Genomic DNA, 19,212 nt, shown 5'->3' on the forward strand with positions numbered 1-19,212 from the left:
TAACTGTGACTGGAAAAGTGATTTGGCATTTCTGTGGCAGCATCCTGGTGTCTGAAGAATGGACATCAGATGGACCGCACAGGATGGTCTTGGAGGGTTTCATGGAAGATTCTTAGAGCAGCACCTGGCACATAATATCTGGTAAGTGCTAAGAATCACCATCACCATCACCATCACACACACACACACACACACAAGAAAGCCAGCTCCGAAGTTCTAGGAAACCCGACTTCAGTCACCTTTTCTGATGACCAATCTGGCCTCTGGGCTTTTGTTACAAACGCCAGTGATCAACAGGGCAGGTCCCAGTGACTGGTGAACACCGTGTGCCAGCATTTGTCACTCTATCAGAGCTCAGACTCTTGTTTCTGCCACTATCTGGTTGTCTGATCCTGGACAAGCCATTTGTGACTCCGCTTCTCTACAAAGTGAGCATTAACTGCCTCTTCTTTGTGTGGTGGGATTGCTGTTTGACTCCTCTGAGCCACAGCATGTGACAAGGTCATTCTTGAGGAAAGGCCAGGGCTAGTTCTGTAGACGTAGGCTCTTGCACACTCAGCCACAGACTGTGCCAGCCTTCAGCATCCACAATGGGACTGTTTGAAAACCTACCTGCTCATCATGATAGCAAAGCTCGAGTTGGGCCGTTGAGTGAACTTACCAGCAGGCAGGAAGCTTTCCTAATCTCGGGCTGAGAAGGGGATGTACTGTGTGTAGATCGGTAGCTACTAAAGAGCCACACTCCACCTGCTGGCATTGATCTGCAGCCATCATCTAAGGACCAAAGCTGGGACCCCAGGCCAGCCAAGGATTTGCCCTGAAGTCTAAGCTTAAAAAAGAAATTTGACATTAAAAATAACCAGTCTTTTATGAACACAGTGTGTCATGTTTATTGGGCTGTTTACAGGTAAGCTTAAAACAGGAAAAGACCGGAGGCCATCAATAATGTCAGGAAACAAAACCTTTAGCTTTCATGGCTGCAAAGGGTACGTTCCCACTGCAGTCAAGGACTACCCAGGCCATTCGAATGGGCGCAATTTACTTGTTTTAGCAACAGGAAGCAAATACATTTAACCAATGACTTTTTAGAACAAGAAGAAAACTATTTTTATGAGTTAGGACAAAGAAATCAGTTATACAAATTAAATTGATACAAAATACATTATAAAGAAAACACACATACAAAAGTGATTAAGTGGGCCAGAGAGCGAGGATGTCACAGACCACCACACTGAGAGAGCACTGGTGCCAATTCATTTCAGTTCTGAAGTTAGGTCCAAAAGACACATTTACGGAGGTAAAGGCACAATGACTTCCACATAATTAATGGGGAAGAAGCCGGATTCCCCACGAAGCATCCCTTCATACCAGTTTTCATCTATCTGATTGGTTAATGTAATGATGTCCCCTTCTTTAAATCCTAATTCTCCTTCATTTTCTGGCTCAAAGTCATAGAGACCACGACAGCAGGGCTGGTCCGAAGGAGTAGTGTCAGTACCTGTCCATGTGATATGGAGACAAAAAGAGCAGTTAACAGACAGATCACCCAGAAAAGGACGATGGCGGACAAGCTTGTGCTTGCTCCTGCCTACCCCAAGGCTGCCTTCCTTCCACTGCTTATTTGCTTCCATTGTGATCTGTGGTCCCTGGCCGCCTCCAGCCTCCTCAGCTCCCCAGCTGCCTTAGCCAACCCCCCCTCCCCCCCTGCACACAGTGCCTGTCTTTTAAGCCCTCTGAGGAGGACATATGTCCAGCCCATCTCTCCTGGGCACAGGAGCTTAAGGAGAAAGGCAAATCACAAGGCCTTCTTGTGATCTGCCTTTCTTCACAGTGACTGGATGGAACTTGGGAACGCTAACGGACAAAGCTGAGGTTACACATGTCAAGAAGTGCTGAGGTGGTAACATGAGGACAAGAAGAGAGGAACCACAACAGGAACACAAATGTTCACAGAGCTGGCTAATGGGGTCAAGCCTAGAGTTCTCACAATGAGTTTCCTCTAAAAGACTGAAACATGTCACTGTAAGAGAGAAAGTGTGTGTGCAGATCTGGGACATGTCAACTCTAACTTATTAACTCAGATAATCGTGTGAGGCCTGGGAAGACCAGGTGTCTGTATGAATATATCTGTGAATATATTTCCATATGTTTGTTTTCATTAAATAATGTTCTTGCACTTAGTACTGTGAAACTAACCCCATACACAACTATCAGCCACTGGCCAGCGGCCACCTGTACCAATTTTATCGCTGCCCTCTCTTACAGCAGTCACTCTGAGCATTCCTGGACCTATCAGATCTATAACTGAACATTTTTAACCCTCCCTTCCTTCCTCCCTCCCTGTCTCCCTTCCTTTCCTCCCTCCCTTCCTTTCTTCTCTTCTCTCCCTCCCTTCCTTTCCTTCCTTCCTTCCTTCCCTTCCTTTCTCCCTTCCTCCCTTCTTTCCTTTTTCTTCCTTTCTTCTTTCTTTCCTTCCTTTCTCTATCCCTTCCTCCTCCCTCCCTTCCTCTCTTCTTCCTCTTGTCTCCTTGCCCTGTCTCTCCCCCCTTTTCTCATATCTCCTCTTCTTCCCTCCCTCCCTCCCTTCCTCCCTTCTTCCTCTTGTCTCCTTGGCCTATCTCTCCCCCTCTTTTCTCATATCTCCTCTTCCTTGTTCCCTCCCTTATTTTTCCTCATACCCTCTTTCCTCTTCCTTTCTCCTTTAGACTTTCTCAACTTTCATAGATAAATCTAAAGAAAGTAGTGTGTGCATTTCTTGACATACATATACACAAATATGTGCATTCTCCCCTCATAGTAACTGCCCAGAACAGGATTTGATCATCATAGAATAAGAAGTGTTCTAAGATGCTTAAAACATGTTATCAATTTAATATTATACCCTTATATTTAAAAATTAGAAGCCCTTATAGACTCCAAGCACTGGACCTCTATCTACCAAGTTTGGTACAAACTATTCCCTGTTAATTTGTATGTTATATTTTATTTATTGATTGATTGCAGCTTGTGCTGGTAACTGGGCACATAGTAGGTGTTCTATTTTGCTATGGGATATATAACTCTGGGACAGTAGAGGGGGGTAAATGAGGCTTTTTATTCATTCTTTATCCTCCATGGCTATGTATGGTTACTGTACAGAATTTTATTTCAGATTTTTTAATCTTTTTCAGGTTATAATTTTTATTTTTAACACATTTAGATTTTGACAAAAAGAATTTGCATTTTAATGATGCTGAAGCATTTTTAAAATGATCCTTTTTCCTCACTGACTTCAAATATTGCTTTTATATATTTTTGTTGAGGATCTCTTCCAATATAGCCCAGGCTGGCCTTGAATTCAAAGGGCCCCTCCTGCCTCCACTTCCCAAGGGTTAGGATGACAGGTGCCATCATATCTGGCTTTACCATTTAATTACCATGAGCCCTGTGGTCTATTTTGAGATTTTCAATTCAGTTCTGTTGATCCATTTGGTAAGAGTACCATATCTCTTTTTATATTACAGCTTTAAAGTAGATGTTGACAACTAGCAAGGCAAGTCCCTGGACACTGTTTCGTTGAGAATTTCCTGGACTGTCTCATAAACATTTGGATAAACTTGAGTGCCACTGCAGAGCTTCCATTTTGACTAGATTATACTTGGTATTTTTTCCTCTAAGTATTAGTAAAATAAGTTTTATGAGACTTTTCAAATCACTAACCATTTGAAAAGGCCACAGCAATTCAAGTGCTATGTGTTGACTCTGACTTGGCTACTATGTTAACGTTTTTATGTCTATAACTTAAAAGTGAAATGACCCAAGTAGGCTTTAGTTGATTTTATTTTTTAGAGGTAAATATTTCTTCTTTGTTTTTGAGATATTCTGAAGATTTTCCACAGATTTCCCAACCATATAAGCTCATGAATATAGGGCAGTCTCCTGGCTAACTTAAGATAACGACTTTGCATGCCTAGGGTTAGGCCTGGTGTCCTGCTCTGGCTCTCAGTAGCCCCTTCAGAAGCTCAGAGGTTCCCACACTCCTCTGTGAAGAACTGAAGTTGAAATAACAGACAAGAGCTTAGGAACCTTGGCCAAGGTGATGATAACACTCGTTAGAGGAAGGCTAGGCACATGGACCGCTGGTAAGCCCAAGGTTGTCTCTAAGGAAGGGATGGAAGGAAGCTAAACCCAACCCGGACTATGCACACAGAGGAAGGCCATAGTCATTAGCCGGCTCCAGAGCCACCGCAGTACTTCTAGAAAGGGAGTGGGGGCTCCCAGAGCAAAACCAATTTCCAGTATTCTGACTGAATATCTGACATGCTTTTTCTTCTGCCACTCAGTTTTATGGGTTCCATTTTGCCTTATTTCTTTTTCTCTATTGCTATTAGGCCAGTAGTGGTTTGAATGAGGCTCACATTTGTGAAAGTTTAGTTTCCAGTTGGTTGACTGTTTAGGAAAGATTAAGGGGTATGGCTTATTACAGGGAGTATGTCACTGGGGGTGAACTCAGGTTTCTAAAGTGCCTACCAGGCCTGGTTCTGCTCTCTCTGTCATCTGCTGCAGGCCAGGATGTAACCCCTCAGATACTGCTCCAGTGCCATACCTGCTTGCCTGTCACCATGTTCCTTGCCATGATGGTCATGAACTAACTCTCTGAGACTGTAAGCAGGCCCCAAATGCTTTCTTTTACACATTGCCTTAGGTCGTTGTGTCTTTTCACAGCATTTAGAACAGTACTAAGACAAGGCCTCCCTTCCCACCTTTAGACTTCACGTGAGAGATGAAGTTAGGAGATTGTATCCCTTCCTCACCAAAGCTTCAGGGCTCACCCAAGGTTAACAAGAGAGAAAGGTTGAGACTGGATCTGAGTATTTCTGCAGTTGGTCAAGGATGACTCCCAGACCTATTAGAGCAGAGAGATGCTCCAACAATGTAAGTTATCATTTCAAAATTCCCAGATCTTTCCAACCGAGGGGAGGGGGACTGAGAACCCTCAGCATCACAGCCTCTCTTGCATCCACAGTTAGGTGTATGGAGCTGCTGGAGAAAGAGGAAGCAGTTATAGCAAGGCCTCTCCTTCTGAGAGGCAGCTCCCTCCCTTCAGGTCACCTGTAGACTAACCAGCCTCTGCATCTATCTACTTAATGATCGGAGACCACCAAGATGTTTGTGGCATTTGGACGGCTCCTTCCAGGAGAGAATTTACCCCAGCCTTAGTGTAAACCCCCTTTTGTTGTAATGATGAAGGACAGTGAGACAAACTTAAATACTGGGGCTTAGTTCCACTATTTTCTATTTGGATAGAATAACATTCAATGATTTCAAAACACTAGGAAACTGAGTTTCCAGCAGAGAATTTTCATTTTTTTCCGTTGGTCAAATAGTACATAATGACGGTGGGTAGGACTGGATCCTGAAAACCTGGAGTTGTGGGTCAAAATTAGTGTTGCTGATGTACAACGGTGTTCCGTGTGGCATGTGAAACAATCAGGTTCTTGCCACATTTCTGCCACGAGCAGATGGACCTGAAGAGGAAGCAGGCAGAACAGCTATGCCATGGTTGGCTCAGAATGCATCTCCTCTAACACCATTTGGGCAGAAGGCAATCTGGGGGTCTTGCACAAACCCTCCCGTTTGAAGAGGTCACAATGGCCTGATATCAAGTCAGAAAGAAACCAGGATTCCAGACCCCAAACCATGGCCTACCCTACCTCACTCAAGGCCACCTTCTATACAATCTTAGATGCTACTAAGGCACTGTGTGGGCTATCTCACTGACTGTGAGGCTCACTCTATGATGCTGCTGAGGCACTGTGTGGGCTATCTCACTGACTGTGCGGCTTGCTATCTAGTTTTCCTTAATCAGCAACCTTCGATGACCAAAACACATTCTAAGTAGGAGACAGTTGTCCAAGCCAACCTGTAAGTGCATACTTCTATTTCTCTCTCTCTCTCTCTCTCTCTCTCTCTCTCTCTCTCTCTCTCTCTCTCTCTCACACACACACACACACACACACACACACACACACACACACACACACACTCTAACACGCTGAACTAATCACGAGACAGACACATGACTAACTTCTCACTTTATTCCTTACAGGCAAGGGCCGGCGCCATGTTGCCCACATTGATATGCCAAGAGAGGCACTGTACCAGCGAATAAAAACCGGACAGTGTGCCTCTCATGAAACCACTGGGAAGAAAGACTCCCTAGGGAGTTCCCTGACTCATGCACCTAGGGACCTCCACACCTTTCCTGTGCTGCCCCAATACCAAGCACAACCCCCAGGTGAACAGACACGTGTGATACACACTGGTCAGAACTTGGGCTAGCTGGCCCGAACCACACCTGTGGCAGCACAACATTCTGAAATGCCTTCTGATACATTTTTCATTCTGGGTCATTTTTGTTAACCAGGGCAGTCAACCAGGTAAGCCTCCCTTCAACAAAGAGAGCATAGAGCCTGGGCATGAACCACACAGTCTGTGGGTAGCTTGCAAAGTTCAGTTGTAAAATGCTGCGGGAGTCGAGGCATTCAGGGTTTCATGCCAGGGGCCGGGCATATTTTGTAAGATGTAAGAAAGAGGCAGACTCTGGTTCAAATGAACCAAAGCTTGAAGACCTCAGATCCTAGAGATTTTATTCCAACCTGTGGAGATGGGGAGGCTGTTTCCTGCTACTTAGAAAAGAGGTAGAAGTTCTTCCTAGACAGGGAGAGACCTGGAGAGAGGAGACAGTGGCCTACAGCATGGAAAGGTTTCCTCGATTACAACCACAGGATGACATCTGCCCCACTTCCCACTGGAACTCTGGGTCAAGGCAGCTCCGGAAGTGCTCTGAGCTAGGGAAGTGTGGTGTCATGAAACCAAAGAGGGGCTTGAGGCAAGCACTGCTTACTCCCCAGAGTGTGGCAGCACTGAGGGTCCACAGGCCACCAGTACAGCGTGATACATACACAGACCTGGCCTCTCAGAGGTGGGACTGGGGTAAGAGACATCAGATGGAGCTCTGTGACTGGAGACCTCGCAGTGAACAGGAGCCTCACATGTGCAACCTCCAATCTCCATCAGCTCCCCATACATTTGGACAGGACCTCGGGGTGACTGAGGATGAGCAAACAATTAAGGAAAGCCACCAGCTCCAAGAAGGGGGTTCATCTTTGACCACTACAGTGATTTCCTGAATCCAGTGAATAATGACTAGGCCATCTATGCTTTTCATTGGAGGAGACCAAGTTACCTTGAAATGGCAAGATTATTTTTTTCCATTAAAAGAAATGGAAAAAAGATTAATTTTTTTCTCATTCCATTTTTGGCAAATAGTGGAAACGGAAAAAAGATCAAGCCGTTTCCGCTGCTGGTCTAAATGGAGACTCATAGCAAGCCCAAGTAGAGGAATAACAGATCTGTCTACCTAAGACACAGAGGCTGGGCCTTCCAGGACACAAAATTCAGGCCCCAGAAGATGGAACATGCAGCCAGTGAAGACAATCTCTGCTTTCTCAGTGTTTGAGATTCTCCTATGGAAGGTGCCTGGTTTCCCACTGCCAGACATAACACCTCCCTACAAAACTGGTAAGAAAAGCATGGCTCCCAACCAGCATCTGTGGTCTTACCCTGGGCAGCCTCCATCCCTGCTGATTTGCACGCAGTTGTTGGTCCCCAGAAGTGTGGAGAAAGCGTGCACAGGAGTTTGTCTCTGGAGCATGGGTCTGTGTGCTCTATGGAACAGGAAGCAGACGCCCAGGACACCATGGAGGGCCACAGACCCTCCTGCCCACCCTCTGGAGACCCCTGATATTTTCTCTGACTCCTGCCTGAGACCAGGCCTTAATGAAGCATGCAGGAGAGCTGGGAAACACAACCTGTCTTTATGAATGTCATGGATCAAAGATTATTTTAACGGACAAAAGGAGAGCATCCCTCTTAAACATTTATTATTCTAGTTCGGCTGCACACCATTAGAAGCAAGAGAGAAGCGGGAGTATTTTCTCTCAGTCACATACAATAAAGATGGAAACCATATTCTTCCTAAAACAAAATTCACTTCCCTCTTGGCAGTGATGTGGTCCACTTTCTAACAACAGAAGGTCCCATCTCAGCCCCAGGAGAATTCTTTCCACTGCCCTTCGCTCCACCTCAACCCTGTTTGCCAGGCTCCTTCTGAAGTGTCACTGGTATACCCAACTCTGACCGCTTCCCTTTTTGTGTAGTAGCCATCCCATCCCATAATCTCTCATTTTAGCCAGCTTCAACCCTCTCAGGTGTTAGTGAGTCAAGCCATGCCTCAGCCTCAGAGACAATGAATTTAATTTAATGACTAGTTACTACCATTTTCCCTCAATGTAAGGGACAGGAAAGGCTCTGACCCTTGCCTGGGTGCAGCCTGCTGTGTGGACCACATTAACTTGCACATCTCTGAGTAAGGTTTATCCCCTCCATGCCTCAGCCACCCTCAAGCCCTCTCTGTATCTGAGCCAATCCCTGCCCTTCAGCTGAGCTCCCCGGCCCAGGAAAGCGGGGAACATCCTCTGCCTGGATCTTACCCACCCTGAGGAACAGCATTCCCTAATGGGGCTTCTGCCCTTTCTTCCTGTGCCTGGAGCCTGCAGTCTTGAAACAGCATCCTCTCCCTAGTCGCCAGCATGGAGACTGCTGGAATGGCATGACCTGGCTGGTTCTCCTTTCCCGACTCCCTCTTTCATTCCCCTCCCTCAGGCTGGGCACTGTTCTCAGATGCTCTGAATGCACACTCGACACTGAGGGGGTGATGTAGAAGGGGTGGAGATTAGGGAAGTGGTGAGCTCTCTTCTCAGTGTGAAGAGTTGAAGATCTTCCAACACTCCGGATCTTGAGCTACCTTCCTGGGGCTTCCTCCTCTCCTCCTCTGGCTTTGACTCAAGGGATTGCAAGACTCAGAAAACACTCAGTCTGAGCACTACCAATGAAAGGCACACTTGAACCCCTTCACACACACACACATACCCCTACTTTCTGGAAGTCAGTGGGATAGAGAGAGAACTCAGACCACCTACTGTCAGTCCTATGGAAGGACAAGGGGTAGGGTCTCCAGGAAGCCTCCGACCTGCAGAGAACACTTTGTCTTTTAGTAAATGCCCCAAAGTGTTGTGTCTTTTTGAAAAGAAAAAATGTTTGTTTTTTTAAAAATATATACATATATATATAGCTTTGTTCTTGCCTCCCTTGTAGCCGGGCTGCGACCTGTCCCTTTTCCTGCTGCCAGTGGACTTCCCGAAGCAGTCCCTCGGGCCCTTCTAATCTGCTGCTCTCAGTCTGCAGTAGGCATGGGAAAGCAGATAACCGATTATGTAGCATCATCCGTGGCTGCGTTGTGGGCTCTTACATGGTAGCAAGCACTGTGCCCAGCACCTCTAATTTACAGGCTTCACCTTTATCCTTAGAATAGTTCTACCCAGTGGGAAGTTATGATCCCTGCTCTTCAGGACCCGGAAGGACTCAGTGACAGAGATGGGACTTAGTGCCCTCTGACCCTCAAGCTCCCTTTATCCTTCTTGGCTGAGCCTGGGGGTGGGAGTGACCTGTTTCCCACTCGCTTCCTTGTCTCAAGTCCAAATGCTCAGTAGTCGCCCCTTAGTGCTTAAGCTACACCCAGGGTCACTAAAGCTTGGAGACGGTGCCTGGCAGGTAGAGAGGAGCAGTGCTCCAGTCAGGAATGGATCCCAAGTGTCTTTCTGGAAACCTGGTTTCCACAAGACAGTCACCTAGGATTTGACTACACCTGAAGAGTTTGACTCAATCTGTCTCCTAAACATGTTGGGGCAGACATCATTCAGCATTTTTTTTCTTCTCCTCTCTTCTCTCCTCCCATCACTGTCTCCCCTCATTCTTCTTACCCACTTCCTCTCCCGTTTTGTTTCCAGCCCAGGCTGGCCTCAAACACCCTGTGTAGCTGAGGGTGACCTTGAACTTCTGATTCTCTGGACTCTACTTCCCAAGTGCTGGGATTATAGCAACATTTCACTAGGCCCCGCCTATGCAGCACTGGGGCTCTGACCCAGATCTTCATGCATGCTAGGTATGCACTCTGTCAATTGAGCCACACACCCAGCTCAAGTGCATTTCTAACTCAGGCGCATGTGCAACCATCAAGTGTCCGCTATAGGCCATGCACCACGCTCAACCTATACCAACCTATTTCTTTTGAGTTAGAAAGTGCTTAGAAAGGCTCCCTCTCCAAAATTTATAATCTCAAGGTTTAGTTCTAAATTCTTTTGAAGCTAATATTTTCCCCATTGCAGGCTAAGATACAAGACTGTTGTATAATCCTGATACTCACAAAATTTTGTTTCGCTATATCTAAATTACAATGTGTACCTCCATTAGACTAGACAGAAGCTAGCAGTCCCTAGGTCCAAGCTCTGGATTAGATCACCAGCATCTCGATTTCCTTGAACCACCTCCACTCCCCACTTCCGGCTTGTCTCCACCCCAGCTCGCCCCTCCTCCACCCCCACTTCTGGCTTGTCTCCACCCCAGCTCGCCTCCTAGGCTGTGCCTCTGGACTCTTCCTCCCAAGTGCTGGGATTATACGACATGCATTTTACATCTTCATCCATGATGGGTAACACTGTAAACTGCTGAGTGATTTATTGAAATGACTTGTCGGGGAAATCCGGTTTACTCATGATCCTCGTCTACAGAAATAAGCCCTGTGATTTGCTTTAACCTTATACCAACCCTGCACCATCCACACAGGTGTGTCACTTGGGTTTAACAAATAAAGTTTGTGCCTTACCCTGACAATGGTCAGCGTTGTCTACCAGGATGACTAATGCAGGTACTGCAGAAGCTGTGGCCCATTTATTTACCCAAATTCCCTGACTGGTGACCCCTTCGAGTATAACCCGGTCCATGCTTTGTATGGCGCGGGTTAATCACTAACAGCAGAAAATCAAGAGAGTCTGCATAAGTATAGGGCTTCAAGTCCCTCTAAGAATCATTAATGGCTATCCCACTCTTATTCTCCAACAAAGGATAGTGCCATCGACCAGCACCTCAGGGGCGTGCGTGTGTGTGTGTGTGTGTGTGTGTGTGTGTGTGTGTGTTCATACAGTTCCCTGGAATCATGCTATACAGCTGCTCCCTGTTCATTATCCTCAGAGACAATGGACTTCTATAATATTTTTTTAAAATTAATATCTATATTAATATTTGGACTATGATGTTTGAAATATTAGCTTACAGCTTAGTCATGTTGTTATAAAATACATACACATATAAGATATTCTGCATCTGAGAATAATATTATCCATCACACAGCCTTTTCCTCCACGTTCTATCGTGACTCCCAAAGCTAGGTGAGAGGCCATGTCTTATGGCTCTCAGAAACTCCCATGGCCGAGCTTGTAGATGAATTCCAGGAAACCATTCCCTACAGTGCAAAAGCCTCTCTCTTCCAAAGCCTCCTTCAGCTTGGACAACAGCAAAGGGCTCATTTACTCCCCATACCAGCAGCTACAGACTGGGGACAAAATAGTTTACCATCTATGTTCTCATAATGACCTTTCAGTAGAGGAAATACTAAATGCTCCACCTGTCCACTTTTAAGATGTTAAGGATGCCACGTACTCAAAGACACAAGCCTGACAGACAGCATTGGAAGGTCAGAGCACCTAAGAGCAGGAGCCCAGTGCCTTCACTCAGCCTCTGGAGAGCCTAAGAGATGTACCCGAAGCTGGCCCTGACTGCCAGCATCTGAACGGATGCGGGACTCCTGTCCCGCTGGTCACCTCACCCTTGCAATGATTTAAGTCAGACCTACTACTGAAAGTTACAGGAAAGTATGTGGAGGGAGGAAGGCGTGGGGGTGGGAGAGAGGACAAACCTGCTGACTGAATCAACTCCACCCCCGGGACTCTGTGAAATTTTAATTTCCTCTTCGGAAACTTAGGTCAATAAATGTATATACTCCTATTGCAAAGTGTGTGTCTTTTCTTTTAAGAACGTGTGCGCCCTGCCTTTCCCTCCTGAGCACATGTTTATTTTCCAATGTGATCCCTGGAGATTGGCACCCACAAGAGGAATAGCTTGGACTATTGCTGAGCAGCCTTCAAAGGGTCAAGAAGTTTATAAAGTCTCTTTTATGCCTCGCGAAAAGTAGACTGTCTTAACGCAAGGCACTGAAAGATTTACTTTGCCTGCTCTGACAGGCCCCCAGCACACTGCAGTTAAGACCCTCGCTCTTCTCTACGCAGTGAAGTGGATCTCAGCCTGGGGCCTGGGAACCCTTAGCTGTCACAATATTAATTAGGACCTTCAGAAATCTCAGTTGGAGAAAAAAAAGAAAGCTTCACAAACAGATGCCACCGAATAACAGGTATCTGAGGCTGTGACAGAGATGCCTGAGCCAGGGCTGGGGTGTGGACTCTTTTCAAAATGCCCGCCTGTCCTTGATTCCGTATTAAAGCCGTCCCCAAGAACGCCAGCACTGCTAAAGTATACAGACAGTGAAAAGGTAAATACAGCCTGGCCTGGATTTTACTGTAGAATAAGTGACAGCTCAGAGCCTCACATAAGATCCCAGGGGTGAGGAGGGTTTGGGGGGGGACACAGGTCTCAAGTGCCACACTGTTTTCTGATTCTGAGAACTGCCCAGGTACAGAGTTCATCTCAAGGACTTTCCTTGGCTTCCTTTCTTCTTTCAGGACAAAGGGGCAGCTTGAGCTGATGAGGCCTCATGACCCTGTGCACAGGGGCTTGCTTGGACAGACACTCGTTTCTCCTGGCCTCTGTCTGTACTCCCTCATTCTGCGGTGAGTCCCCTCCTCCAAGCTGGCTCACTTCCTTCGCTCCCTCAACTACCTAGCAATGACATTATCAGGGGGCTCCATCGCAGCCCCACCGTCGTCTGCCTAATTGACCTACATCCTTTCAGCAGGCTCTGCTCTTTTTCCTTCTCTGGAAAGAAGAAATGATGAAGAAAATGTTCTTGGAATCTGTTTCTGGCAAAGTCTTCAGAGCTTTGCTTAAAATTGTTAGTGCAATGCTTGACATTTTTCCTTTCCTTTATAAACATTATAGGCAAATCATTCAGAATCCTAATGGAAAGTAATTTCCCATTAATGCAGGCTGTAAAATGCTATTTTCTTTTGAAACTGTGCCTGGGAAACAAACAGTGCAGGGCCCTTTTACACTCGAAAATTCCATCTACAAATCAGCAGAGCTCAATGATCGATGTGTGACAAGGAGACCCCACGGCTACCGTCGGGGAACGAACCTTCAAGGAAGTGGCTGGCACAGGCACATGGCCACAGTGTCACTAGGGAGACCCCACCGCCTGGGAGAATTGAGTTTCTGGGTTCGGCCTTCTTATAAAAGCCAGCAGGGTATTACTTTTCTTACAATTTAATCTGCCTAGGGACAGAGCTACTGGCCAAGGAGAAGGGACAGAAGCTTGGACGTGTACAGTCTAGGTATGGAAGCCAAGGGTTCCTTTGTCCTGTTCTGGTTCCCTGCCACCAAATCAGATGCACGCAGCAGATGTCCTTAGCCACCACACACTGGCCACACACACCCATGATCATGCATCCTTGAGACAAGCATCCCAAATGCTCTTAAACATGGTTACATTTGCTAGGATTTCCTCTCTCTCCCTCTCTCTCTCTCTCTCTCTCTCTCTCTCTCTCTCTCTCGTGCGTGCTCGCAGGGTGGGCAGGAAAGAAATCTATGCGTGTATATGTGTGTATATATGTGTGCATGCAAGCATGCCTGCATATGGTCAGAGATCAATGTCTGGTGTCTTCCTTCTATCATTCTCCACCTTAATTCTGGAGCAGAGTCTCTTCCTGAACCTGGAGTTCATTGATTCTGCACGACTAGCTGGCCATTCCTCCTGCCTCTGCCTTCCTAAGCCTGAGCTTGTGGGTGCACACCTCACTGAGAGTTCACATACTCGTTTGTAAAACAGTGGTACGGTACGGTAGCATCATGGCTGCATGCACCCGGCAGACTGCCCAACCTCATGCCATCTGTGGTGTGGCTGCCAGCATCGTCACACTGTGCTGTGGTCTCACTCTCACTTTCACTCTCTGCAACATGAGTGTTCAGAGGTCCACGCACAAAGCAACAACCAGTGATGCTGGCATACACACGCACTCCAGATGCAAAGGGCCCCACGCTGTTCTCTGACAATTAATCCAAATACGTTATTCCTTGTGGAACTCAATGCTCTCCAGATTGCCAGTGAAAGACTGAAGCAAAGGAAAGCCAGGTCTGGTCTGGCAGCCGGCAGGAGACTGTGTTTTGGGTGAACTTTATCCTAGGTCCTGGAATCCTGTCTCTAAGAACCAACCCTGTGCTCGGATGCTGGCAGGGAGGAATGTAAGTGGACGGCTGGGGTCTGCTACTGGACTGAAGCCTGGGACTGTACTCATTTTCAAGATTTTTAGTTCATTTGTTTATATCCACCATTTTTCTAAACAGAAAGGTTAAAAAGGCTTCCAGAAAAATCAGTATCCAAAGAAAGATTCATGTCAGGCTAGAAATAGGCAAATCAGAAAATGTACAAAACTCTACACTGTATCCAGACACCACAGCTCTGAGAGAGGAAGGCAAGGGGGCAGACACTAGGGGCAGACACACGCTGGCACTGACCCAGCAGAGCAGGTTGCAGTTATCCCCAGCAGTCTGCTCAAGGGCCAGTGAGCTTCCCGGAAGCCAGAGAAAGTGGCAAAGTTTAACAGGGTATGTGACTTCCCTAAAGTGCCAGTGCCAGTTCTCCAAAGCCAATGACTTCTTGCATTTATGCAAATATGTGTTACTGAAATACAATTTTCAAGATTATCTTCAAACCAGATAAATACTGCCGATAACCACTTAGTTTAGCTTATGTGCTGGCCTGTTTACAGCCGTGCAGTCATGGGATCTACTTAATGTTGTCTTTCTTTTCTATTTTACTTCATACCTGTTCATGTTTCTGTATACTCCACACATCATGACAACTCAGTAGATGAATGGTATCTCACTTAGCCGACTATGGACAAAATGTTTACAAGTAAATGACTAGCCGTCGGGGTGTTCCTATACAACTTAGTAGAGATTACTCAACAAGGTTACAAGAATATCCTGTGCTTAAATATTTCTTAAAGATGTGTTTTCAGAAGTGAAGCCGCTGAAGTGCACAGACACCTGACAGAGCTACACTGACTTTCCAGTGAGCAGTGTCAGGGGTTGGCAACTGTAGGCTGTGAGCCAAATGATGTAAGAATGGAACCCCGGTGAGCTCACTCCCTTATCTATAGACACGTTCAGATGACGTAACAATAAAGTTCAGTAGCTGTTACAGAGACCACATGGCCCTACAGAGACCATAAGTCTGGCATATTTACTGTCTGGCCCTCTACCAAATGTCTGCCTATGCCTCAGTGATTCTAATGTATAATCCCCCAATGCTTGTAAGATTGTGCCCAAGTGCCACATATGAACAGAAATGGAGCCTGCAGCCACCAACGGAAGGCAGTGAGTCACAACAGGGCAGACATGTTCTCCCAGTAACTTTGTAGAACATATATGAGGCATCTGCGCACTCCCCACCACCCCATCTCTTCCTCTTCAATAGTGAAAGAACTGCAGGTAGATCTGGGTCTCCAGTTCACCTCTTCCTACCTTTGTAGCTGGCTGGGTCATGTGACTAAGCCCTGGCCAGTGGGGTGAGAGAGGTGAGGTGAATCACTTATGTTCAATTCTTTAAGGGGAAACTATGTCTAGACTTCCATCTTTTGCCTCTTGAGTCTCTTGGGAACAGCGGCTACTATTACCCCAGTGTAAAAACTGTTGCCAGAAGCCAGGCATTGTCACAATAAAACCTGCAACCAAAGACAACAACTCAGAAGGCGGCAATGGAGAGGATGTGTGTCTAATAGGTGTGACAGCCCTTAATGCCTGTGAGGTCACAGCAAAGCATTATGGTCCAAGTTTTACACGTGACAACCTTGAAAGCAGACCACACACCAGGAACTCTCAAACAGAAGGAGGCTATCACTAGGATGCACGTGCACACGAGTGCATGCATTTAGCATAAATGAAACCTAAATGAATGGGTACAGAGAGAAGGCCCAAGGTGAGATCTCCTCAGCTATGGAAAGGAAGACACAACAGAGACACAGAGAAAGAGCCCAAAGCCACACAGATCGTCACAGGCCTGTGGTCCGAGCCCTCGGGAGGAGGAGGCAGGAAGATCAGGAGTTTAAGATCATCCTGGGCTGCAGAATAATTCTGCAGTCAATCTGGTGTAAGTGAGATGCTGCCTCAAAACACCAGTAATAATAATCATAACTCTAACAATAGAAGCTTAAAGGGGGAAATCTGAGGGAAGATAACAGAGGTGTTTAAGGTAATAGAGATTTCCATATTTATCAACGATGTGCGGAACTAGATTTAAGTTTCTAGGCTCAGTGAGAATGGAAGGAGGAGGAAGGAATGGGACCCACTTTCCCAGCGTTCCAACATCCGACAGCTGCCGTTCTCAGTTAACTCACCAATTAACAGAAAAAGGCAAGAAGCCAGCCAGGAAACAGAGGCAGAGGGCTTGGTCTAACCTGGCCTGCCACTCAGAACAACCAGAAAGAGTGAAACACAGATTGTTTTCAAGGGCACACAGAACATTTGCCAAGATGGGTCATGCTCTGGGCCACAAGACAAGTTTCAAACAATATGCTACAGAGTAAAATTCATAGAAATCGACTATTTGAACCAAATAGAGTGACTGGCAGAAGAAATGGGTTAGAGAGAATGAAATTATTTCTTGTGCAAGGGAGGGTCATGCTCATGCCGGTGTGTGCATGTGTGTAGGAGTGTGTGTACCTATGTGGACTGGCTCATTAGTGACAGAGGTCAGTCTCAGGTGCCATTCCTCTGGAGCCATCCACCTTTTTTATTTTGGACAGGGTCTCACTCTGGCCAGGAGCTCCAGGGATCTGCCTGTCTCTGCCACAACAGTATTGGGACTGTAAACCTCCTTAAAACACTCATAATAAACTTATCTTCTCTTAAGTTGCGTCTGCTGGGTACTTTTGTGATTGCAAGAGAACATTGCTGAGCACAATGAAAGATGTCAGAAAATGAAAACTAGACCGTTTGTGGTGCAGACCAGAGCATTCTGTAGGATTGGGCCCTCAATTCCCCTACAGCTATCTGTAGATTCTACCCATACAAAATTAAAATCAGAATGAGCTCTTTCTATAGAGATAGGAAAACTAATGCTAAAATTCACCTGGAAAGGCCAACAAACAAACCTAGAAAGTCATCAGCAAACAGAAACAAAACCCCAAGAGAGAAAAGACATGGCCTGGCTCCAAGACACAGAACTGCAAACCTTGGCAAAGAAGCTAGAGAGTTCAGAGATGTGGCCATGGGGTGTAGATGTAGGTGTGTGTGTGTGCATGTCTGTCTGTATTTGTGTGTGTATTCATGTGTGTCTGTGTATGATATAAATGAATGTGTACATACATGTTCTCATGGGTGTGAATACACCTGAGGGGTGCATGTGCACATGACAGTAGAGTGCCCTGTGTCTTCCCTGATCACTCTCTACCTTATATATGGAGGCAGAGTCTCTCATGTGAACCCAGATCTCACTGATTCAGTTAGTCCAGCTAGTGAGCTAGCTCTGAAGAGCCCGTTTCCATCTCCCAAGGCCAGGGATTGTAGGTGGGCCCACCATGCCCTCCTGGTCCAGATTCCAGTCCTCATGCCTACCAGACAAGTGAGCCAGCTCCCCAGCTCCCCAGCTCCCGGGACACCACGTGTCTACTCCTAACACTACAGATCATTATTATAGATTATAAAGTACATGTCTACACCAAGACTGCAGAACTGTTTGTTCTGCTTAATTTTATTTATAATGACAGGCAGGAGCTAGAGAGATGGTTCACTGGTTAAGAGCATTGTGTACTCTTACAAAAGACCCAGGTTCAGTTCCCAGCACCTACATAACAGGACACAGCTGTTAACTACAGTCTCAGGGCATCTGATGCCCTCTTCTGGCACTTGCAGGCACTACATGTACATGGTGTGCATGCATACATGCAGGTAAAACACTCATACACATAAAATAAAAACAGGGACTGGAGAGACGACTAACCCTAACCCTAACCCTAACCCTAACCCTAACCCTAACCCTAACCCTAACCCTAATCTGATGTCCTCTTCTGGTGTGTCTAAGGACAGCAACAGTGTACTTATATACATAAAATAAGTACATAAATATTTTTTAAAAACTAACAATTTTTTAAAAGTAAGATGTGCAGGAAAAGGCCACCAGACAGATCTTAAAAACAAAAACAAAAAACCCACAGGGTGACAAGGAGAATCTTGTGACTGTTAATCCATCCCAACCTATGTATGGCCCAGACTGGCCCTGGGGACATGAGAGTTTTAAAGAAGACTATGGAAACAGCACAAAAGATGGTGTGTGTGTGTGTGTGTGTGTGTGTGTGTGTGTGTGTGTGTGTGTGTGTGTGTAAGAGAGAGAAAGAGAGAGAGAAAGGAGGGAGACAGAGACAGAGAGACAGAGAAAGAGAGACAGATGGAGGGACAGAGATCCACTTCCCTGACACCTGGCTTCTAACTGCAACAATTCAGCTGTAACTTCAGTGGGAAACAGGCAACTGTGTGCTGAGCAGGAAAAACAAGGTGGGGGATTTTAAGACTCCTGAGTCCTCAAACATGAAGGGAGTCATGTTTAAAACAGTTATTTTCCATGGTGACTATAAGTAAGCTGGGTGGGCAGCGTGCATGGGAAAGTGAAGGAGCTAAAGCCCCAGGCGGCATCAGGAGAACATGAGTGACTCAATGCAACACAAGAGTCATCCACACTTCTTACTCTCAATTATGCAAATAGATGTCAATCGAGTGGAAAACACAACAGGGAGTGGTTTCTTTAGGAGCAAGAACTGAGTCTGGGGGTGAGAAAGACCTGCTGGTCCTCACTGCTGTAACTCCCAAGTTCCATTTCCTATTTAAGACAGATGCAGATCACACTGGTAGTTTAGAGTTTTCATTGAAAGAAAAAAAAGTCCTGTGATAAAGCTGGGGACCACGCAGAGCTCGGCTTCTCTGGCCATGAGTGTAATGAAACCCCTGAGCGTCAGGAGCAAGGTGGGTGACACCAACCCAAGTCTCACATCTGTACAAACAGAAGCACTGTGCAATTGTGGGCTTCAGAATAGTCTTCAGCATCCAAGG

At 46.2% G+C, this 19,212-nt stretch overlaps 1 protein-coding gene across 4 annotated transcripts in view; it reads right to left on the bottom strand.

Moving 5' to 3' along the window:
• Window positions 1-865: 865 nt before the first annotated feature.
• Window positions 866-19,212, bottom strand: part of Sh3gl3 (SH3 domain containing GRB2 like 3, endophilin A3) — a 129,165-nt gene continuing 110,818 nt past the window's right edge. For all 4 annotated transcript variants that reach the window (XM_021166935.3, XM_021166936.3, XM_029480166.1 and 1 more), the window contains one exon: window positions 866-1,498. In XM_021166935.3, the coding sequence (XP_021022594.1) occupies window positions 1,290-1,498 (209 nt within the window). In that variant the 3' untranslated portion in view covers window positions 866-1,289. The remainder of the gene's footprint in view (window positions 1,499-19,212) is intronic.

This window comes from Mus caroli, unplaced genomic scaffold (genome assembly GCF_978045245.1).
Source record: "Mus caroli unplaced genomic scaffold, Mus_caroli_1 scaffold_8, whole genome shotgun sequence".
In the NCBI taxonomy this organism is placed as follows: Eukaryota; Metazoa; Chordata; class Mammalia; order Rodentia; family Muridae; genus Mus; species Mus caroli.